At 44.1% G+C, this 24,735-nt stretch overlaps 1 protein-coding gene across 1 annotated transcript; it reads right to left on the bottom strand.

The window, feature by feature from the left end:
* Window positions 1–1,017: 1,017 nt before the first annotated feature.
* tmem119b (transmembrane protein 119b) lies at window positions 1,018–22,099 on the bottom strand. The gene is made up of 2 exons (XM_068006006.1): window positions 21,705–22,099; window positions 1,018–4,763 (listed from the first exon to the last, which is right to left on the bottom strand). Exon 2 carries the CDS (start codon window positions 4,733–4,735, stop codon window positions 3,542–3,544), a length of 1,194 nt encoding a protein of 397 aa, XP_067862107.1. The 5' UTR covers window positions 4,736–4,763; window positions 21,705–22,099; the 3' UTR covers window positions 1,018–3,541.
* Window positions 22,100–24,735: the final 2,636 nt, after the last annotated feature.

Genomic DNA, 24,735 nt, shown 5'->3' on the forward strand with positions numbered 1-24,735 from the left:
CCCCTGCACTCACTGACCTACATTGGCTCCCAGTCCAGCAACGCCTCAATTTTAAAATTCTCATCCTTGTTTTCAAATCCCTCCATGGCCTCACCCCTCCCTACCTCTGTAACCTCCTCCAACCATACAACCTTCCGAGATCTCTGTGCTCCTCCAATTCTGGCTTCTTGCTCATCCCCGATTTTAATCGCTCCACCGTTGGTGGCCATGCCTTCAGTTGCCTGGGCCCTAAGCTCTGGAATTCCTTCCCTAAACCTCCCCACCGCTCTCTCCTCCTTTAAGATGCTCCTTAAAACCTACCTCTTTGACCAAGCTTTTGGTCACCTGCCCTAATGTGGCTCGGTGTCAAATTTTGTTTAATAATGCTCCTGCGAAGCCCCTTGGGACATTTTACTACGTTAAAGGTGCTATATAAATGCAAGTTGTCGTTGTTGAATGAATTGCCATGTACAGTGATTCTCTGCACAGTATGTGTGACCCCAGACCCCATTGTCATGGAGAGGTAAGGGTAAGCTCCAGCACTTACCCACAGGGAGGGAGTCTTGCTGCAAGGCTGCCCTTGTACGCCCTGTGGCTTGGGTTAGGTTTCCCTAAACGGGGAAAAAGGGATCAGCTCCCTGATGGCTCGGTGAGTAAATGCCACTCACCACCCAGTGTGATACCAAGCTACGGGAACCGAGATGATCTTGAGTTCAAATCCCTGGTTTGGACTGTTAGCTGATCTCAGCTGGGCCACCCAATTGGTTTCAGCGTCCCTAGGTTAGGGAGAGGGCAATCAGCCAGGGTTTCTGCTCCCCATCACTATCTAGTGACGGACAGTGCAAACATACGACATTGGCTGATGACAGGTTGGGATCGGTTGTCAGGTCCCTTGCAGTTGAATTCCATGCTAACACTCACTGTCTCAGGCTTACACATGAAGAACGGCCATGTTCGTGAGGAAGTGGAGAGTTGCTGCTATCTGTGGAATGAAAAAGGAGGACATTTTTGTTTTTTAAAAAAAAGATAAGCAAGATATATTTTTTATTAAAAATTATTTATTATTGTATTTTGCCAGCAGTAAGTTCCACTACAGCGATCTCTGAACTCAACAGAAGAGCATTAAACAGAATGTTTAACATTGTCCAGCTTTGTGTGTTATATGAATATCTCATCACAGGACGGTGACACGTGATGATATAAACATGGCTATCCTGGGATGGTGTGCAGTTCCACAGAGTGTTGGGTGGGAATTCACTTGCTACGTGCCTCATGCAGTGAGTTCTCGACCTCATCAGTGGAGTGTGGGAAGAAGCACTGAAAGAACGGACTCCCCTGGGGGAAAGAACATTCTGAACGGCAGTTACTGCAGCACCCTTGTAAACTCCCCTTATCCCCAGCAGCTGGTGACAGGCCTCCTTTACAGAATGGGTGCACTGGGGGATGGGAAATTAAGTGGGGGGGGGGGAAGAGAAATGATAAATCATTTTAAAACTGGAAGAAAATTCATGCCTGATTAAAAAATCTAATATGAATGTATCTTTAAGTCGCAGATTAATAAAACAAACGTAAAAGGTTCTAATCAATATACACTAACTTCCTCAAGAATGGTCGAGACATTGTGCTGAAAATACACAGCAGGCCTGTCAGCGTCTGAAAGGGTTAACATCTGGGCGTATGTCAACTCAGGGTTCTGATGATCTACATCTCAACCCTAACCTGGTGTTGATAGACTTGTTGTGTATCTTCCACATTTTCTGCTTTTGTTTCAGGTTTCCAGTATTACCTGTGATCTTCCCCTTTCCACTCAGTTCCCCAATCCATGCTGTGTTGGTGCGCACAGAGCAGAGGCTGCAGCATCTACTGGCTGGGGAAGGAAGAAGCAAATAAGGTAGCCCGCACCTGGGTAGCTCTGGCTATGGGAAGGGGTTTTGGAGCAGGTCGCCCGTACTCTTGGCGTGAGGGTGCTGGAGGTCGAGGGTGATTTGCTCGCCTTAGGAAACGACCCACAAAAATATAAATTAAAAGTGACTATCCTGAATGTGGAACAATTAAATGATGGTAGCGGCTAATTCCCCTGGATTGCGCCCTGTTGAATAAACTTGGACTCCCGCACAGCCAGCACTCCACACGGTGCTTTCGGGGTTAAGTCCGGCCACTTCCACCAACTGAATCGTGCTGGCACTGACTTCACTCTGTGGCTGGAAACACTCTACCTTCTCTCTGGAGCTCTTTACATCAAGAACAATTGCAAGGAACCCAGCCTTTTGGATCCCAGAAGATTCTAAAGCGTTTGTCACAGGTGTCTAGTTTTACTAAAATAAAAAGCAAAGGAGACCTCATGGTTGAAGTTACCGCTAAAATGGAAGGCTATTGCAGTCTAGCTTTAAGTTTCCTTCAAGGAGCTTTACCCCAGTTAAATCCGCTATGTGTTTAATCTTGTTCAGATCCTGCCTGAACAATCTGTGTTAATATTACTTCTTTTAAAAAAAAATGTTTGTGTTGAGCTTTTGTGTTCAAACCTTGAGTGGACTGCCATTTTGGGATTAGGACTTAAAGCAGCACAGCCATCCAATGCTGTATTTGATATTTCATCACAGTAACCTACACTTTTTTTTAGGTTATGATTTTTGGTTACTGCCAATGGATTCTTTTGCTGGACAACGCCAGGGTTAAAACGCCCAGCAATTTTTCCAGTTTAAAAAAAAGTTTGACTTTGGCTGCATTTATGGTTTATGGTTCCTTTGGAAGGCCTTTAATTAGGCTGCATTTGTGGGTACATTAGTTCCTTTAAATTGACATGTTAACACTCTACAGTGAAAAACTTTATTTACTACATTCCAGTGTGCAGGAATGCTTGCTGGTAGCCATCAACTATTCGCCATGTCTCTGAGCTGTAGCCTTCTGTTTCAGGTAGGCCCAAAAGCATGCAATCAAAATCTGCTTCTTGTAACGTCTGAGTTGCAAATATCCAGTCAGATGACTGAAATTTAGTTGCATATGTGGGGAGGGGGTTGGCAATCTGATTGAAAATTTCAACCTCTAAGCTAGCAAATCAGTTGGCTGGGGTTTTGGTTTAGGGTTACCTGATTGGACAATTTTTCAATTTAAACCATCAAATCCAATGACTATATTTACAATCCTTCAAAGTGGTTAAACTGCCCAGAGAGTAAATTCAAGCATTCCTGGGTAGTGGAATTTCCTTGTGGTTATCCCATTTATAGGCTGATTGTTCCCCTGTTACCATGGGAATCAAAAACAATCTCACAGGCCTAGGGTAACATTTCTACGCTGCATTAAGAAAAATTATAAAACTTCATTTAAAACATTTTTTTTACTTTTCTTTAAGTACTCAAACTCGTTGCAGTTTTTATTCAGATTATTATCCTCCTGCCTATCTTTTTATGCTGAAATATTTTGTAAAATATGTTTTTAAAAGCATCTGGTTGAAAATGTATGGCTTTGTTGTAAGCTGAGCAAATGCTCCAGACAATCAACATTCAAGTAGTCCTCTGTGCACATCCCATATCTAACTAATGTTGGTTCATCCTTTGATTGCTCTTTAAAAAGCTTTGGTGTCACTGGGTGCACCATCGGGCTTTGGGATTAATGGGGTCTTCTCTAGGTCGCTGAGGTTCTCTGCATTGGGTTCAGCAACATTGGATGCTTCATTCGACCCTTGTTGTGCTAACTTAACTTCCTTTGGCTCTTGGCTATCTGGACTGACTACATTATCCACGCCCTTCGTCTTGGCTGCTTCTGCTGTTTGCTCCTTTGTGGTTTTTTGTGGCGTTGCTTCCGGTTTGTCAGCAGACTTGGGGGCCTTGCCGCCGATATCGCCGGCAGATAGTTGGTCAGAGTTGGTGTCTGTGCCTTCTCCAGTTTCCGGTTTCTTCTTTGTCTCCTTATCCTTTCCCTCTTCGTCATCTTTTTCCTTGTTTCCTCTTCCTTCTCCTTCTCCTTTGCCTCCCTTTTGCTCACTCTCCTTGGACAGTGTTTCATTTCCTTCCTCTTTTCCCGCTGTTTCAGGTGCTTTGATTATATCGTCTCCCTTGTTTTCTATTGTTTCAGATGTTTGGCCTGCTCCTTTTTCTCCTACCTCTGGTGATGTGATGTCCCCTCCCTCTTTGTCTGCGGTCTGGGAGGGCTCTCCCTTTTCAGCCATATCAGCCAGTGTTTTTCCTTCTCCTTTGGATGGCGTCTTCTTCTTGAGGTTGTGGGCCACTGTGAGAATGTCTGCTTGCAGTTGCTCGGAAGAATTTACCATCTCTTCCTTGGGGTCATCATTGGCCTTCTCAGGAATTTCGCTAAAGCTCTTGGCAGAGCCTCCTTTGTCGTGCTCATCCACATACTTTTTCTTGGGATATGAAGATGGGTAGTAGGCCGAAGCCTTGTAGTTTTGCTTCACCAACACCACAGTGCACACTATGACAATCAGTAAGATCAGAAGAATCCCAGCAATGATGATTACGATCATATAGTCATTGATGAACTCCATGATAGCAGCACCAATGGGGACGGGCTCTGGAGCGGTAACAGTAGCTTCACTCGTAAAAGCGGTGTCAGTGCTGCTGAGAAATGTTGAAGTATCCATAGTAGAAAACCACACTTCGGGAATTTTGGTCTCAGTTTCATCAGTGCCGGATGATTCTGCTGAGATTGATGAAATTGGTACATTTGTGCTGCTGATGGGGTTTGTTGTACTTGGACATACACTTGTGAGGACAAGCAGCCATAACGCCAACGGAACAGCCATTGTTGTCTTCCAAAGTTTGCTCCAAAATCTATTTCAACAAAGAAAGAACAAAAAAAAAACACATCAGAATTAAAGAGATAGTACTTTTCAAATACTGTTGAGATGAACTGTCCCAATGGCTCAAAGGTAAAGTCCTAAGCTACACAGACCAGAAAGGTCCCAGATTCAATCCAGGATAGGTGCTGTGTTAGCTGACCTCAGCTGGGACAAGCCAGGCTGTTATAATTGGCCTCATCACCCCTGGGTTAGAGAAGGAAAAAATTAATTAAAGAAATTCCTCCTCCTAATTACTATCCAGTGACCCTAATTTGAAGTTTGCATGTATAGACTCCAGGTTAGGGGTAGATTTTGACTTTGTGCGATAGTGTAAAACGGGTGATAGCGAATTGATAGCCTGTTTTACATCCCTCCCGATTTTTATTTCCATTGAAGTCCACGGTAGTTAACGGAGGTCTAATCTGTTTAAAATAGTGATGGAGGATTGTTATATAGATGTGTTAAGCGTTCGTGTATCAGCATCACCAGCAGTGATTTCTGGTCTGTAATGTCAATATGCCAATACCACTGAGCTCATGGTTTGAGAATGTGGCACAGACAGAGTGCATCTGCACAGAGGCACTGCCGGGCAAAAGTGGAATTAATGATCCACATAACTATTAAACTGGGCAGCAGGGGTAGCCAAGCTTTTGTCTTTATGGGTCACACGGGTGCACGGAGCCTCAGAGACCATATAGATAGTTTAAATCTCTGCTGCTATTAATTTGCATAGATCTCAAGCTGCCAATACTAACAGTCCTTGGTGACCTGACTTTGGATTTATTCATCAAAGAGGAAACAGTGTTAGGAACAGCTCTTTCTCAAACCACTAGACCCACAAATTTCAACAGAGCAAAGCAGTAAGTAAGAAATCTCAGCACAAGTATCATAGTATAATAGGAGGTAAAACACAGGAGGAGGCCATTCGGCCCATCATTCCCATGCCGGCTCTTTAAAGGAACTATCCAATTAGTCCTACTTTCTTGCTTTTTCCCCAAAGCCCTGTAAATGTTTTCCCTTCAAGTATTTATCTAATTCCCTTTTGAAAGTTACTATTGAATCTGCTTCCACCACCCCTTCAGGCAGTGCATTCCAGATCATTACAACTCGCTGCGTAAAAAAATGTTTCCTCATGTCACCTCTGGCTCTTTTGCCGATCACCGTAAATCTGTGTCCTCTGGTTACCGACCCCTCTGGAAACAGTTTCTCCTTATTTCCTCTATCAAATCCCCCTTAACCATCTCTGTTCTAAGGAGAACAACCCCAACCCCTCCAATCTCTCCACATAACAGAAGTCTCTCATCCTTGGTACCATTCCAGTAAATCTCTTCTGCACCCTCTCTAAGGCCTTGACATCTTTCCTATAGTGTGGCGCTCAGAATTGAACACAATACTTCAGCTGAGGCCTAACCAGTGTTTTATAAAAGTTTAGCATAACTTCCTTGCTTTTGTACTCTATGCCTCTATTAATAAGGCCCAGAATCCGAAATGCTTTTATAACAGCCTTTAACAATAGGACTGAGGTGACGTGTGACAAGGCCTGGATTAGCAGGACTTGGGAACTGCATGTGGTATCAGGTCCACAGTGTAAACACCCTGCTACACATATTAGAAAACAGCCTGGGAATCATTTCATGGCTGTGGTCTCGAGTCTGAGTTGAGGTGATGTAATCTGCTCAAATTTACAAAGTTTTTTTTTATTCGTTCATGGGATGTGGGCGTCGCTGGTGAGGCCAGCATTTATTGTCCATCCCTAATTGCCCTTGAGAAGGTGGTGGTGAGCCGCCTTCTTGAACCGCTGCAGTCTGTGTGGTGAAGGTTCTCCCACAGTGCTGTTAGGTAGGGAGTTCCAGGATTTTGACCCAGCGACGATGAAGGGACAGCGATATATTTCCAAGTCGGGATGGCGTGTGACTTGGAGGGGAACGTGCAGGTGGTGTTGTTCCCATGTGCCTGCTGCTCTTGTCCTTCTAGGTGGAAGAGGTCGCGGATTTGGGAGGTGCTGTCGAAGAAGCCTTGGCGAGTTACTGCAGTGCATCCTGTGGATGGTACACACTGCAGCCAGCCACAGTGCACTGATGGTGAAGGGAGTGAATGTTTAGGGTGGTGGATGGGGTGCCAATCAAGCGGGCTGCTTTGTCCTGAATGGTGTCGAGCTTCTTGAGTGTTGTTGGAGCTGCACTCATCCAGGCAAGTGGAGAGTATTCCATCACACTCCTGACTTGTGCCTTGTAGATGGTGGAAAGGCTTTGGGGAGTCAGGAGGTGAGTCATTCGCTACAGAATACCCAGCCTCTGACCTGCTCTTGTAGCCACAGTATTTATATTGCTGGTCCAGTTAAGTTTCTGGTCAATGGTGACCCCCAGGATGTTGATGGTGGGGGATTCGGCGATGGTAATGCCGTTAAATGTCAAGGGGAGGTGGTCATTGCCTGGCACTTGTCTGGCGCGAATGTTACTTGCACTTATCAGCCCAAGCCTGAATGTTGTCCAGGTCTTGCTGTATGCGGGCACGGGCTGCTTCATTATCTGAGGGCTTGTGAATGGAACTGAACACTGTGCAATCATCAGCGAACATCCCCATTTCTGACTTTATGATGGAGGGAAGGTCATTGATGAAGCAGCTGAAGATGGTTGGGCCTAGGACACTGCCCTGAGGAACTCCTGCAGCAATGTCCTGGGGCTGAGATGATTGGCCTCCAACAACCACTACCATCTTCCTTTGTGCTGGGTATGACTCCAATGCCATCTGGGCCCATCGAATAACTCACTGACTCAATATCTGTTTGTTTCTACAATCCAAAGATTGAGCAGTTAAGCCATGGGCACCCAGCTACAGGGCAAAGTTGCCCTGAACCTCCTGTTTTGTTGGACTCATGCTAAAAAAAAAGCAACTTTCCGCATAAATTAAAAGCAAATTGGTACTGTTTAACACAATTGGGAACTGCGAGGAATATTCTAGTCTCGTACCATGGTGAGGGTGTTTGTGGAGATAAAAAAAAAGTACTAAAGAGGATTGAAATCACGAAAATGTCAAAGAAATGGCAAAGGCCTAAAGTGTAAGTGTGAATCCAAGGCCTGTGTCAGAGGGCGCGAGATGCACAGGGCCGGAAGCACAGAGTTAGGCCGCAGTGAGCTCGGTAACGCATGAGCACTCAAGCAGCTCCTCACTGAGGGAGGATGTGGTGACTGTCAGGAAAGTGAAAAGGGAACAGAATCCATATGTAAATTTAAAAGAAAAGCAAGATAATTATATCACTATTCAGTCAACGGTACAGTATCACTAAGAGTGATTCACATGGCACAGTATCACTGAGAGTCAGTCACATGGTACAGTACCACTGAGAGTCACATGCTACAGTACCATTGAGAGTCACGTGGTACAGTATCACTGAGAATGAGTCACATTATACAGTATTACTGAGGGTCACATGCTACTGTAGTACAGAGTTAATCACATGGTACAGTATTACTGAGAGTGAGTCACCTGGTACAGTATCACTGAGAGTGAGTCACATGATACAGTATCAGAGAGTGAATCACATGATACAGTATTACTGAGAGTCACATGGTACAGTATCACAGAGTGAGTCACATGGTACAGTATCACTGAGAATGAATCACATGGTACAGTATCACTGAGAGAGTCACATGATACAGTATCACTGAGAGTGAGTCACATGATACAGTATTATCGAGAGTGACGCACATGGTACTGTATCTCTGAGAGTGAGTCACACAATACAGCATCACTAAGAGTGAGTCACATGATACAGTATCACTGAGTGTGAATTACATGATACAGTATTACTGAACATCACATGATACAGTATTACTGAGCTTCACATGATACAGTATTACTGAGAGTGAGTCACATGATACAGTATTACTGAGCATCACATAATACGGTATTACTGAAAATGAGCCACATGATACAGTATTACCGAGAATGAGTCACATGGTACTGTATCTCTGTGAGTCACATGATATAGTATCACTGAGAGTGAGTCACATGGTACAGTATTACTGAGCATCACATAATACAATATTACTGAAAATGAGTCACATGATACAGTATTACCGAGAATGAGTCACATGGTACTGTATCTCTGTGAGTCACATGATATAGTATCACTGAGAGTGAGTCACATGGTACAGTATGACTGAGTGTCACATGATACAGTATTACTGAGAGAGTCACATGGTACGGTATCACTGAGAGTGAGTCACATGATACAGTAGTACAGAGAGTGTGTCACATGATACTGTATGACTGAGAGTCACATGGTACAATCTCACTGAGAGTTAGTCAGTTCTATGATTTCCAAACCCTACTGTGCTTTCCTTGGTGAGGGAGGTGATGCAGCTGGCCCTGCCCATGTCATATCAGTGGCAAATGCTGATCTCTCCAGGGTCCTGGGTATTGTGAACCTGTCTCTCAGGTGCTACTGTTAATCCTACTCTCCCAGTTATAATTTTACCATGCTTCCTGCAAAGCTCCTTTTGCAATTCTAGTTGAGGTACAACACAGGTTAGATGTGGAGTAAAACTTCTTCAGCACTGCCCCATCAAGCACTTTCAGGTCAGGTGCAACACAGATTAGATAGAGGCTAAAGTTCCCTCCACAGAGTCCCAAAATGTACCTTAACCCCTCCCTTGGCAGAGCACTTTCTACTGTGTCAGTGCGATATTCTATTTTCACATCACACAGTGGAGTTGTAATTTAATTTTAAATTTAGTATCAATCTATATTGAACTATGGACAGTGTCATGCTATACTGCCTCTTCCAGTAGGAGCGAGGATGAGATGTTTCAAAACTCACTTAAAGCCCTCAACTCCAGCAGGGAGAGGAGACTTTCAACCCATCTGTCCAGGTCCTAAAGGAGGGAAGATTATGTTCTAACCTCCTGCACTCTTCACAGTTAATATGGTCAATTGGATGGAGTCTTCTCACGGGTTACATACGAACATACTAAAATGTCGGGCAGGAAAAGACCAGCTGTTCCATCTAGCCTGTCGCATACAGTCATGATGCCTTCTGCATCATGATTCAGACACTCACAACCCATGAGAAGCCATGTAATCTCCCGGGAGAGGTAAAACCTGGAAAATTCCTTTCCAACCTGCCCAAGGCAATCAATACTAGTCCAGGAGATCACATTGATTATGACTTATATTACTTGGCACCTACCTTTTGTGTGGCATGTTCTCTGCCCCAGCCAGGAACTGGTCCAGCTCTCTTTTGAAGGTATACAGCGAATCAGCACTCACTGCACGAGCCAGCACCTTGTTCCATAAGTCTACTATTCTCTGGGAAAAGAAGAGCCCCCTATCATCTAAGCTAGTTCTACCCTTGCATAATTTATAAACGTGAGCCTTGGTCCTTCCCAACCTACCTAATTGAAATAATTTGTCAATGTGAACACAATCTAGTCCCTCCATTATTTTATAGACCTCAATCAAATCGCCTGAGATGTCACTTCTCTAAAGAATATAGACCCAGATTTTTAAGCCTATCTGGGGAGCTAAGGTGCTTTAAACTGGGAATCAATCTTGTGGCTCTCTGCTGAACCTATTTCAAGGTCTCAATGTCATCCATCATGTGAGCGGAGCAAAACTGAACACAGTATTCTAAGTGAGGCCTAACCAAGGTCTTGTACAAGGACAAAATGGTACGTTTTGTTTTCTATTGACTAGTCCTCTGAATATAGCTCAGTACCCTATTTGCTTCAGAGCATTGGTCATGAACTTTTAAAGAGTTATGAACTATGACACCAAGATCTTTTTCTTTCTTCACAGACTTCAGTTCTGTTCCCCGTAAGGTGTACGTATACTTAATGTTGATCCAGCCCACATGCATAACACTGCACTTGTTTCAGTTAAATACAGGCCCATTGTCCCAAAACTCAAAAAATCCACACCCACCGAACTGTGAAATATCTGTGCGAGAAAGCTGGGAGTCCACATTGTCAAACTCGAGACAATTCCATCCAATCTGATGTTCTGACGCTTTTATAAATAATTGGCTTGTGACAGTGATCAAAATTGTACCATTCCTTGTAGTATTAAACCACACAGAGCAGGAGGCCCCCAGGTCTAGTCCCTGCTCTGTGCTCAATTAGCTAACCTCCGCCAGTGTGCTACGTTTGTCCTCTTCACACCTTGACTAGGGAGGGAAAAAGTTGGCCAGAACATAAGAACATAAGAAATAGGAGCAGGAGTAGGTCATACGTTCCCTTCGAGCCTGCTCTGCCATTCAATCAGATTATGGCTGATTGTCGACCTCAACTCCACTTTCCTGCCCGATCCCCACATCCTTTGATTCCTCTAGAGTCCAAAAATCTATTTATCTCAGCCTTGAATATACTCAACGACTGAGCATCCACAGCCCTCTGGGGTAGAGAATTCCAAAGATTCACAACCCTCTGAGTGAAGAAATTCCTCCTCATCTCAATCTTAAATGGCCGACCTCTTATCCTGCGACTATGCCCCCTAGTTTTAGACTCTCCAGGATTGACACCTCTGATCGCCGTAAGTAACCCCCGCCCAAGCGTGTGGATGCGGGGTCAGGACAGGATCAGGCCTGGTTGTGATTCTCACAGTGGCTCAACAGCTGCCAACACTCACTGTCCAGGTTCACTCATAAAGAATAGCCACTTGGTCAAGATCCTGAGGAGCTGCTAGAGTATCGTATCCCAGTATGAGTCAGCGTCTTCAGGGAGGGGCGGGAAAGGGAAAAGGGGAACTACACCTATTACCCCTGTAGAACAAATGCTAAATACCAGATATCAGCAAGTGAATGAAAGATTAAAGCTGAATTACCCAGATTTAAATGATAACAGGAACTCTGGACCTGTTTTATTGCCCCGCTTTATGCGTTTAAGACTTTTGAGTGTCTCAGAGCCTTGTAACTCACACCCACTTACCCTTGCTTCTGGGCATAAAAGTTGTTACATTTAAGTCTCTGTTCTTATCACTCCAATTTTTCTCCCTTCCTCTCTTGAAGATACCTTGCTGGGGAATGATGTCCCTCACCCCAGTGGCCAGACACGGAGGGACAGAAAATCAGCGGGCTGCAGTCCCAGCAATTATGCCAGAGCCCTACAGCGCTGATCTCACTGGTTTGTGGGATCAACGAGAGGCCACCTCAGTTCTGTGGGTCCAGTGGGTACCTATGCCATTGCAGATACATCTTGTGTGCCTGCCTTCCTCATACTGCTGGAAACTCGGATACCAGCCAGCTATCTATGAGCTACCCAGACCACACACCTACACCCCCTCCCCCCACCACCACAGTTGCCTGTGTAAGGGGGCCAATACTAAAATGTTTTCAAAAGCACTCCGCCTTTTTCAGGAGTCCAGGTCGTTTCCCTGGACTGGGTCCCCTGGTGAGGCGCACTTCCATCTTTCTGGTGGTGGGCCTCGTCTCACTTGGTGTACTTGCCTCCAATGTTGATTCATGTCCCTCATGGGCCGGGGAAGTGGGAAGTCCCAGTGTAAGGAATCCCTGCTTCAGGCCCACCCACTCTGACATGGTTGTTCTGGTAAGGGGCAGGCAGATGCTCCAGTCCTTACAAGGCCGAGCAGGATTTCCCAGTTGACAACCTGGTGTATCTGGGTCCCAGCCTTTTACCAAGCCATTCCTCTGGGCTCCCACCAGAGTTACGGTGGGAGTTCAGCAGAGCAGCCAAGGAAGTATGGCCCCTGAGTGTCTTCAAACTGATTAACCATGTAGACATCACAGCTGAACCCCTTTCCATCCTCACCTGACATTCAAATATGTCCTTTCCGGCGGGGGTTATTGGATAGCGCTCAGTGCTGATTTTCACCGGCGGTGCTGAGGACAATTGTAGCAATCCGACTGCCACCACAACTTATCAGCAAACTCAGCACAGACAATGGCCTGAACCTGAGACCCTCCTGGTCTTTATGTCTCAGCACCATACTGACCAGTGACATTTCCCCCGAATCATTACTCTCTTCACAGACAGTTATTTTCTGCCAAGCTAAACATTAGTTGATTAAATCTCCTGCTTTTTAGCAGCCTGTTGGTTTATGGATAATTAACGTGCATCCAAGCTCTGCAGGAGGGTAAAGGCACTGCATGTCTGTGCTCACGGTAACCTCTTCCACTCATCTTCAGAAAGCTGTCAGTTACCAATCAAAGAGGATACTGTGAGCATTTAAGTGGAGCGTTAGTGAATACATGGGTGGGGCAGAGTCAACCCAATTTATTAACAGGGACTCTCAGCTTCTTGGGCCAACATTGATCAGGATAGAAGCAGGGAAGATTCAGGATAGAAGCAGGGAAGATTCAGGATAGAAGCAGGGAAGACTCAGGATAGAAGCAGGGAAGACTCAGGATAGAAGCAGGGAAGACTCAGGATAGGAGCAGGAAATGGACAGGATAGGCGGAAAGGGAGACGAGATAGGAGCAGAGAAGATGCAGGATAGGAGCTCCGAGGGTGTAGGGTAGGAGCAGAGAAGGGGGCAGGATATGAGGGAGGCAGGGTGGGACTGAAGACGATGGGGGCAGGATAGAAGGAGGGAAGCAGCAGAGTAAATAGGGCACAGTCAGGACTTGAGTTCTGAACCTTGAATTTTTGCAGCTCTGTGGCCATAAATGGCGCACGTTGCGGGTGGCAGAGGTGGAACATGGGGAGAGACCCGGCTACAATGAATCTTTGCTTCTTTTTCCATCTGTAAGAATTAGCAGCCAAAAGGGGGCACACTATGCAAATGAGGGACAATTTGTCATTGGGTGCAAATGGAGGAAAATACATCCTATCAATGCTGGGCACAAGCAATGCTTGTGTGTCCCGGGTGTGCAGCAATGCTAATGGCCATCAGAACGGAAACAGGCCGATTGAAAGACACTGGATTTTATATCTTTTTTAATATTGGGCCAGATAATGCACCACAGTGACTTTGCATACCATCCCCCTAATGTCTTTCGGATGAGACATTAAACCAAAGCCCCGTCTGCCCTCTCAGGTGGATGTTAAAGATCCCATTACACTATTTGAAGAAGGGCAGGGATGCTCTCCCAGTGTCCTGGCCAATTTTTATCCCTCAACCAACATCACTAAAACAGATCATCTGGTCATTATTTCATTGCTGTTTGTGGGACCTTGCTGTGCACAAATTGGCTGTCGCATTTCCTATATTACAACAGTGACTGCACTTCAGAAGTATTTAATTGGCTGTAAAATGCTTTGGAATGTCCTGAGGCCATGAAAGACGCTATATAAATGCAAGTTCCTTCTTTCTTACCTGAGGTGAACCCCCCAGTTGCACTCTGGATGGCGCAGGAATCTGCCCAAAATATGTAAATCCCCTTGACTCTGATAAGTGGCTTGGGAACAGAGCCTCATCCATGGGGCCTCAGATCTGCCCCAAAAGTCCTCCAGCAGATTTTTCCTGCCCCAAAATTTGTTATGTTGCTGATGGCTATTCAGTGAAAACCTTAATACTGAATGAATGGGGCCGACTGTCCTTGGGGCTTCACCTGCTGCACTCGCGTCACTTTAGCGAAACTTCAGTGGAAACCCCATTAACACGTAAAAACGGTCTGTGCTGAACTTCCACCAGAATACTGTGGTGGAGTGGGAGAAACCCCACGGAAATTGTATCCCGTCACATGACTCGTTATTAAGTGGGAAAAAATGAACTTTTGTTTCAAAAATCAGACTTCTGGAGCAGAGTTTGTCAATCTTAGAAATTTCCAGACACATCAGTCGAACCCATACAGCTGACAACAATAAAGTATTCCAGTGCTGTAAGGGCACTCGAGACTCCTCTCACACTGAGTTTCCCCTCAATAGAATAGGAGGCACTGGGTGGAGCTGCCTCACTTTCCGGCAAAGAGGAACGCGGTGATGCGATTTGGTTGGATTGAGGGCAAGGCTCCTTTAAACAGCTGCCATGTGAACTTGGTTGAGCGCAGGCTAAACAGTGCAGATAATGCAGTGCCCAGCTCCCCCTCCACCCGTCCCTGGTTCAAGTACAAGACGCTGCCTCCAGTTTGCCTGCTGGAATTGGCAATGAGCAGTAGGTTTGCAATGCAGCCCATCCCTGGGGGAAATCGGGGAGGGGGAGAGTGTGTGACAGTGTGCGATCCTGACTTAACACCTCCTGCTGCAAGCACAAAAGAGTGGCAGCCAATGGTGATGTAGTAGAGTATGGGGTCGTTATCGTTCCAACAGCTGAACCAAATTGTGGTGAGCTGGGTATTTAGTAGAAGGTTGTCATGGCTCCCTTGATAGTTTAGTTAGTGGGCAGGCATGGTAACTCTCCAGTAGCTCAGAGAGTTTATCTGTGCATAGCTGAGTTGTAGAGACCTGGAAGGTCCCAGGTTGAACATCTGGGGAGATAGTGGAGGGAACTCAAATTGGACACAGTGCCCTGGGTTAAGGAGAGGAAAATGATCTAGGGTTCCCGATCTTGATTGATGTCCAGCAGCCCCTACTTGAATGAGTAAGTGTGTGGATCTTGGATGAGGACGGGATCAAGCTTGGCCATGGTATCTCCAAGTTTGAATAGTCTGCTGACACACACTATCCGGTTGCACATGATGAATGGCCACTTGGGTGAGGTACCAAAGGGTATCTGCTGACCGTGGAATCGTGCCCCAGCATGTCAACATCTTCAGGAGAGGAAAGGGAAAAAATATGGAAAATAATTAGAGGAATTCAGTCCCCAGGAGGTCTGCACCATGTTAGACATTTGACCAAGTGAGATTTCTTACATTCTTGGACGATACTGCTGGGGAAACTGCAGCATATGTGGTATTACTTCAAATGTGAAGGTATCCAGTGTTTTTTTAACAAAGTGCATGCCAAGTTCAATCTGTTTTTTCAGCTAGCTCTGTTTTTTTTCTTGCTTATTGTGAGAAAACTAACAATACGAAAATAAATGATCACACAAAGATCGGAAATATAATTGATTAAAAAGCCCGTACTAGGTTGGAAATGGTCCATGAAGCACTGGGAAGTAGAAAAGTCCACTTTCCAGAAAGGAAGAAAGAAATAGGTCAGAGGCCTGATGAATCTAACAGAAACTGTCATCATTGTGATATAAATCTGGGGAGTTAATGCAGACTCCAAACATTACAGGGAGGCCAACTCAGCAACCCAAGTACACAGCGAGAATCTGCATCTCTGTGGCCGCAGAAGAATGTCTCTTTTTTTTTGTTTTTGAGTCCCTGTTGGATACTAATTAGATATGAACAGAATAGGGAGGAGAGGGAGGAAGGAGGAAAAGGCAGGAGAGGTGGAGTTATGGGTTAGAAAGAAACAGTTACAAATAGAGAGTTGGAAGCACAAAATGAGAGACGAGAAAGAAAGAGAACAAGCGACTGAGAGAGCATGAATGGAAAAGGTGAGACCCAGAAGGAGCAACAGAAAGAGAATAAGAGCCAAAAAAGTGAGAGAGTAAAGTAGTGAGAGTGTGAGAGAGTAAGAGAGGGAGTGAGAGACAGAGAATAGAAGGAGTGAGAGAGAGTATCAATGAAAGGGGACAGCGAGAGAGAGAGAAAGAGAATCAACAAGGAGGGCGAGAGAAAGAGAGTAGAGGGCTCAATGGAGATTATAAATGAGAGAGAGAGCAAAAGATAAAGCAGGGGTAGTGAGAGAGTATCAATAAGAGACAGAGAGGAAGAGTGTTGAGGGAGTGAGTGTATTAATGAGAGATGGGGAGTGAGAGAGAATAAGGTTAACAAAAGTTGATGAATGAGAGACGGAGTGTATCAATGAGAAAGAGGAAATGAGAGAGTGTGTAGAAGGGAATAAGAGATAGAATAAATGAAAGAGAGTGAGAGCGTATACATGAGAGAGGGAATAGAAGGATGAAGTGAGAGGGATTATTAATGAAAGAGAAGTGACAGCAAATGAAAAAGGAAAGAGAGGGGGATTGGGAGAGAAGGGGAATGAGAGGGGGGAAGAAAAAGAAAAGCAAGATGGAAAGTACAAGGAAGGAGAATGAGAGAGAGAGAGCACATGAAAGACAGCAGGAGATAAATAGAGTTGAATGCTATAAATACATGACTAAATTGTCAAGAACATTTGTTTGAATTGTGCATTGATAAAGGAACCTAAATAACAGGAGTAACTTGCAATGGGACAACAATGGGAAGAAAGGCAATGATAGGGAATAGGAGTGATATCATATGCCTGGATCATAGCGATGCCTGGACTAGCTCTGCAGGGGATTGAACTGCAGTAGGACACAGGTATTTCACAGGTTCCAGCGAGCTTCTCACTTAGTAACCCAAACAATTGCGACACTGCTCCTTTTGTCAACCTCCACAGGATATACTAAGAATAAAAGCAGTAGAATACAAAGCCACGTCTATGAGATCTGTCGCATCATTGAACGAGAGTCAGAAAAACAAAGCGAGATTTATTTTAAGCACATTAAATTGTCATTTCAACGTTTTTCTTCAAAGGTATATTTTACTGAAGGTACAATTTATTGCGTAGATCGGCAGCACTAGGATGGGCAGTGCCCAGGAATGGAAAGCAGGATCACACTCCTCGTTATCACTTCATCCTGAACCACCTCCATTTCACCAGGAAATTAGAGTGTTGTACCGCACCATCATTTGGCTTCAGGATTGGTTAGCTGGCTCCACATTTATTGTGCAGCCATGGGGTTTTACCGAGCATTTTTATTACCTAAACAAGCTATGCAAAGGCTGAAATATATATATTAAAAATATCAGCAGCTTTTGTAATTGCCTTTGTAAAAACAACCATTTTATCCTCATATGCAGCCACTTACCTTTAATTGGCCACATCCCTTTAAATTAATGATTCATTGAATCATAGAATCTTATCGCACAGAAGGAAGCCATTCAGCTCATTGTGCCTGTGCTGGCTCTCTGTAAGAGCTATCCAATTAGTCCCACTCCCTTGCTCTTTCCCCATAGCCCTGCAAAGCTTTCTTTATAAGCAGTCCTTTGAGCCATTCCCCAGTATCACCCAGAGATTGCCCAAGCTCATCTCTGCAACATCAGGTGGGGTCAGCTATTAACACATTGGCTGATTAATGCCCAATCGGAGGTCTGATCAGAAAATCTACCCCAATAAGTTTTAAATGGAATGGGAGGGAAGAGTCCCAACGTGGAGCAAAAGTGTTCTTTTTAATCTTTTATAAGCAGCCCTGAGAGGGGCTGTGTCACAGGCTTAGGAACATAGGAACAGGAGTAGGCCATTCAGCCCCTTGAGCCTGTTCCGCCATTCGATGAGATCATGGTTGATCTATATCCTAACTCCATTTACCCATCTTGGCTCCATATCCCTTAATAACCTTGGCTAGCAAAAATCTATCGATCTCGGCTTTAAAATTATTAATTGAGCTAGCATCTACTGTTTTTTGTGGGAGAGAGTTCCACATTTCTACCACCCTCTGCGTGAAGAAGTGTTTCCTAACTTCTCTTCTCAATGACCTGGCTCTGATTGTACGGTTATGTCCCTTTGTCCTAAACTCTCCCACCAGCGGAAAAAGTTTCTCTCTATCTACCCTATCAATTCCTTTCAAAAGCCTAAAAACCTCAATCAAATCATCCCTTAAACTTCTATATTCCAGGGAATACAAGCCAAGTTTTTGTAATCTCTCCTCATAATTTAACCCGTGGAGCCCTGGTAACATTCTGGTAAATCTACATTGCACTCCTACTACCAAGGCCAATATATCCTTTCTAAGGTGCGGTTCCCTGAATTGCGCTCAGTACTACAGATGTGGTCTAACCAGGGCTTTGTATAGCTGTAGCAAAACTTCCTCCCCTTTATAATCTAGCCCTCTAGATAAAAAGGCTAACATTCCGTTAGCCTTTTTGATTATTTTTGTACCTGACCACTACATTTTAGTGATCTGTGTACATGGACCCCATAATCTCTTTGGAGCTCCATTGTTCCTAGCTTTGCACCATTTAAAAAATCCTCGGATCTATCCTTTTCTGATCCAAAATGGATGATGCCACAGCTTTGTCCATTCACTTAATCTATCAATGTCTCTTAGTAATTTTATGCTCCTGTCTACACTACTTACTATGCCACCAATCTTTGTGTCATTGGCTTGGATGTATGGCTCTCTATTGTGTTATCTAAGCCATTAATAAATATAGTGAATAGTTGAGGCCCCAGCACAGGCCCTTGTGAGACACCACTAGTGACTTCCTTCCAATTCAAGTACATACCCATCATCCTGACTCTCCGTCTTCTACCACCTAACCAATCTCCTAACCATAATTTACCTTCAATTCCATGAGCATTAATTTTAGCTCACAGTCTCTTATCTGGAACCTTATCAAATGTCTTCTGGAGGTCTATATAAACCACATCTATAGACATTCCCCTGTCTACTACTTAAGTTACAGCCTCAAAAAATTAAATTAGGTTCGTTAGACTTGTAGGATATGGACTCGTGCCCGTGATTCACCACACAACGTCGAGATATTGTTCTGGGGTGGGGATAAAGCAAGTTGGAGGGAAAAATAGAGTCACCTTCTTGGGCATCTCTTACAAGCATGTCCTGGTCATAGAGCCACATCGCTCAAAGAATAGTCTGGTTACCTCCTCACCTGAGGAATCATGTATGATGCAGGGAACCAAAAATAGGAAAAGAGAGAAAATGAAACATGTCACATTAAGTAAACATATATTCCGCGAGTTCTTAAGATCTAAAATGCACTGCCTGAAAGGATGGTTGGACAGATTCATTAGTAGCTTTCGAAAGGGATTTGGATATATATTTGAAAAATGGGGAAAGAGCAGAGGAGTGGGACTAATTGCACAACTCTTTCAAAGAGCTGGCACAGGCCCGATGGGCTGAATGGCCCCCTTCTGTGCTGTATGATTCTATGAAGTACTACTGCCTGTGGAATGTGCCCATTCCCCATTGCTTCGACCCTCACCCCCACCCCTCCCCCAGCCAGCGCACTGAGAATCAATAACCTACAAAAATTGGTATTAGGAAAATGCAGGTTGCTGCAACAATTAAATGGGCAGGTGTTGGGGAGTTAAAGCACTGACATCATCACATGAAGCGGTTAAGATGCAATATTATCCTGCAGTATCCCACTTGTCAACTTCACAATGTTGTCTGTGCTATTGGCAGGAAGTGGCAAGTGGAGATCAGGCTCTTCCCCACAGAAAGGGGTAAAACCCAGCGAGGGAGTCACCAACTCCTCCCAATAATCAGCCGCAGGCCTCCCGCCCACCTGCCTCCCTCAGCTCGAGAGCAGTGTGTAATGGATAGAAACCCAATAAAACAAAACCCTTTGAAAATTGGGATACAAAAAAAAACTCTTCTTTCTCCCAACAAACAACATTCTGAAAGTATTCAGACAATCTCAGTTTGGCCCAGAGATGGTTTTATCCTGAAACGTAGAACATCCTCCCTCCGTCCCACAAATCAGCCCTTAAGCGGTTAAGCAAAACATCAAGTTACTGGTCTTCATGTGAGGCCTTGATTCAAGGTAGAAGCTGTCTTTCCCAGCATTGTCCACCGAGTCCCCTTTCACTTGAATCTACGTCAAACAATTGTTTCTGTAAGATAGTCGGTGAAGGTCCTGACTATTATGACTTAGAGTCAAGTTGTTGGCCATGAGTTGAGATTAAGTACTATGGAGTAGTACTTTTCTGCCATACCCCACTCACCAACTTCACAATATTGTCCATGCTGTTGGCAGGAGGTGGCAAGTGGTCAGGGTCTTCTTCACAAGAAAGGGTAAAAATCAGTTCATCCCTACAGATAGAGAAAGCAAAAGAACAAGAACATGAAGGAAAGAGGAGAGACCTGGCGTCAGAGAAGAGGAGCGAGAAAGTGAAGGAGCAAAAGAGGGATGGGAGAGATAGAAGGAGACAATGAGCTGCAAAATAGACCGAGGCTGCAAGAAACAAAATGCTAAATGAGTGCAACAGAGCAAAAAGAGTGAAAGCGAGAGAGGAAGGAAAAGAGAAAGAAAGACAAGAATACGTGAGTAGAGAGAAAAGACATCGGTGAGAAAGTTAGAGTAGAGAAGATGAAAGAAAATTCTGCAGGGAATGGACGAGCAAATGGAGGAAAGAAAAAAAATTTAATAGGGGATTAGAGAGATAGAATATCATCTAAGGGAACATGTGGAGAGAAGAGACAGATCGAGCACCATTCAGAAAAAAAAGAATAAAATAATTTGGAAAGAGAGCAGGACAGTGAAAGGGTAGCAGTTACAATGCCCCAGAGCCAAGTAATTCAGGCATAACCCTGAAAGATTAAGCTATCTTTTTCATATACTGACTGAACTGCTTTGCACTTCCAGCATTTTCAGTTTTTATTTCAAATTTCTAACATTCACAGTTTTTTGTTTTACCAATTCAGGCCAGCCCCCCCCGCCCCTTTTAACAAAACAATATTATTATTTCACATCACACGTTTCAAATTGAAAGGTAACAGCAGAAGAGACTATTTCAGTAAAGAACAATGGGTGAAGGCTTCTTCCCTTTTGCCAGCGGTGGGAAAATCCTAAACATGGCTTTACACTCGAGTTTATGATTTTGCTAAACAATGAAGAGGGGAGATCTTCCCCCAATATTTTTTGTGGTAGCTTGAAAATCCCACACCTTCTTAAATATGTAGAAAACTAAACATGGAAATGGAGAGAATAAGGGGAGGGAAAAAAAGGTATGGGGTGAGGAGAGGAGAGAGAGAGAGGTCAGAAAAAGAAGAGAAAGAAAACTTAGCATAAATATTAGGGATTTTTCTCCATATATGAAACCCCATAAGTAGTTTAAACTAAGGCTATCTTCACAGTAATCTACCTCACATGGTTTAAAAGATATTTGTTGCAGCTGCAACTTTAGGACTTCCAGGACACAGAGTGAGGGAAACAAAAATCTCCTTTCTGCCGTAGCTCGTAGCAATTCAGAAAAAAAATATATAAATTTAGACTTACCCCGTTGACCTTTTGCTTCAAATGAAGCGAGCGTCTTCTCAGTGAGTGGCTTACGTGCAAAAGAGATCTTGGAAATAAAGGACAAAGTTGGAAGGAGTTTTTAAACTTCTTGTCAGTCTTTGTCGTTCTTTGCTCTTGCAAAAGCTTTCTCTTGCCAATTATCTTGAGTTTAATTCCCTCAAGCCATCGGTTAGGAGTTAGGCTTGTGGGGTCTCTGCTCTCTCTCTCTCCCTCTCTCTCTCTCTCCTCACCAGATTGTTTTCATTAGCTTGGAGTTTAATGTGGGGAGAGCGCTGCAGGGATGCAGTACTCTTCAGCAGCAGACTTCCTGTCAGACTCTTCTGTGCTGCGCTGAGACCAGAACTCCTGCTTTATGCAGCTGATCTAGCTGAAGGGAGGGAGTGAGAGAGAGAGAAGGCTGTGTGTGCGTGTGTTTCAATTGAACAGAAGATTATAGTGAATCATTGGTTACTGAGAAGGATACAAAGAGGATGAACAGAAACAAAGTCTGTTAATGTTTTTCAACATGCCCTCCAAAAAAAGGAATTGTGTCTCAATGTTCTATAAACAAAGGGGAAAAAATAACTGTATTTTGAGTAATGGAATGTATTGTATGTATCTAATGGGAAGTTATTTATGAATGCTTTAACGCTTGTGAGAGTGAACCGGTTCTCTCACCCCCCACCCCCCCTCTCCCCCCCCCCCCCAAGTATTGCCCCCACTCCTAATGGAGCTGACTCTTGCTGGGGAGGAGTTCTATGGGTGCCTGCTGCTCTTTGGTATCTCCCCCAAATGGATGTTCTTCATGTGAACTTAGACAGTGTGGATTAGTAGGATATTCAACTACAGACAGCATCACAGCCAAGTCTGATCCTGTTCGCTCAAGATGTCCACAAGTCTACTTTCTAGTGGTGGTCACTGGATAGTGATTAGGAGCAGAAAATAAGATTCGTTTTTACGCTCCCTAGACCAGGAGTGCGGAGGCCACTTGTAGCCAATCGCTTACGGGTGCCCAGGCTGAGTTCAACACACACCGGGAATCAAAGCTGGGATCTCCTGCTCTTCATGGCTCACTGGCACAAACTTTCCCTCTTCAAGTTTTTATCCGATTCCCTTTTGAAAGTTATTATTGAATCTGTTTCCACCACTCTTTCAGGCAGTGCATTCCAGATCATTACAACTCGCTGCGTAAATTTTTTTTCCTCATGTCGCCTCTGGTTCTTTTGCCAATTACCTTAAGTCTGTGACCTCTGGTTACCGACCCTTCTGCCACTGGAAACAGTTTCTCCTTATGTACTCTATCAAAATCCTTTGTGATTTTGAACACCTCTATCAAATCTCCCCTTAACCTCTCAGCTCTAAGGAGAAAAACATCAGTTTCTCTAGTCTCTCCACGTAACTGAAGTCTTTCATCCCTGGTACTATTCTAGTAAATTTCCTCTGCACTCTCTCTAAGGCCTTGACATCCTTCCTTGAGTGTGGTGCCCAGAATTAGCCACAATACGACAGCTGGAACTTAACCAGTGTTTTATAAAGGTTTAGTATATCTTCCTTGCTTTTGTGCTCTGTGCCTCTATTTATAAAGCCAAGGATCCCGTATGCCTTTTTAACAGCTTTCACAACTTGTCCTGCCACCTTCAAAGACTTGTGTACATACCCCCAGGTCTCTCTGTTGCTACACTCCCTTTAAAATTGCACCATTAAGTTTATATTACTTCTCCTCATTCTTCCTACCAAAATGAATCACTTCACACTTCTCTGCTTTAAATTTCATCTGCCCATTTCACCAGTCTGCTTATGTCCTCCTGGAATCTGTTACTATCTTCCTCAATGTTTATTACATTTCCAAGTTTCATGTCATCTGCAAACGTTGAAATTATACCGTCTATACCCAAGTCCAGGTCATTAATATATATCAAAAAGAACTGTGGTCCCAACACCAACCCTGGGGGGTTGCACTACACATTTCCTTCCAGTCTGAAAAGCAACCTTTCACCACTACTCTTTGCTTTCCGTCCGTTAGCCAATTACAGTATCCACGCAACAACTGTCCCTTTAATCCCATGGGCTTCAATTTTGCTAACAAGTCTATTATGTGGTACTTTATCAAACGCCTTTTGAAAGTCCATATACACAACATCACCCACACTACCCTCATCAACCTTCCCCGTTACTTCTTCAAAGAACTCAATCAAGTTAGTCAAACGTGATTTGCCTTTAACAAATCCATGCTGGCTTTCATTTATTAACCCATGTTTTTCCAATTGCCAATTAAAGGCTGGTGTGGGAAATGGAAATGTTGCATTGCAGTAGTTGAGAGTCTTCTGCTGAGCATGAAGTTAAGGCACAGGAATAGAGTAGAGGAAACCGGCTGGGAAATTCCTCAGAGTTTCCGCCATACTTTCAACGAACTAATGTCAGCGGAGTGGGACCAGCTGCGAAGAATTTCCAGGCCATTATCTTGCATCCAGCCTATGCTGTACCTGTACGTGATACTGATACTCAGTACCAAAGGTGAAAAGTAGTTAATCTCCCAGAAGTGATTGTAGCTCCATTTTTGATTTCATTTTGAATTAAATGCCACTAATCGAAAGCACAAGATTATTTTAAAAAATACGTATCATAATCGAAAAACTAATTTTACAAAGAATAACCACAATCAGAAGACTCTTCAATCAAGAGGTAGGAGCTGACTGCACCAGCACACAATCTTAGGTTCCGATTGGCTATTGACTACGATGTCGTGTTTGACTAAGGGTACCTGACAATGACCCAAGAATAGCCCAATGAGATAAGCTGTCACTGCGTCACATGTTCCAGGTCTGGCAGTGGTGAATGAAGGACACAGTCAGTCAGTGGATTCAACTCGTGGTCTTGTCTTTCAATTGGCCATCCAGTCTGCAATCCCTTGGTACAGCAAACATCTTTATGTGTTATTGTTTAAATATAACATATTTCATTCTTTACAAATGGGAAAAAAATGTGGTAACTATGGATACCTTAAACCTAAACAGATGTTCACCACAAACAT

Source organism: Heptranchias perlo, chromosome 25 (genome assembly GCF_035084215.1).
Source record: "Heptranchias perlo isolate sHepPer1 chromosome 25, sHepPer1.hap1, whole genome shotgun sequence".
NCBI classification, from domain to species: domain Eukaryota; kingdom Metazoa; phylum Chordata; class Chondrichthyes; order Hexanchiformes; family Hexanchidae; genus Heptranchias; species Heptranchias perlo.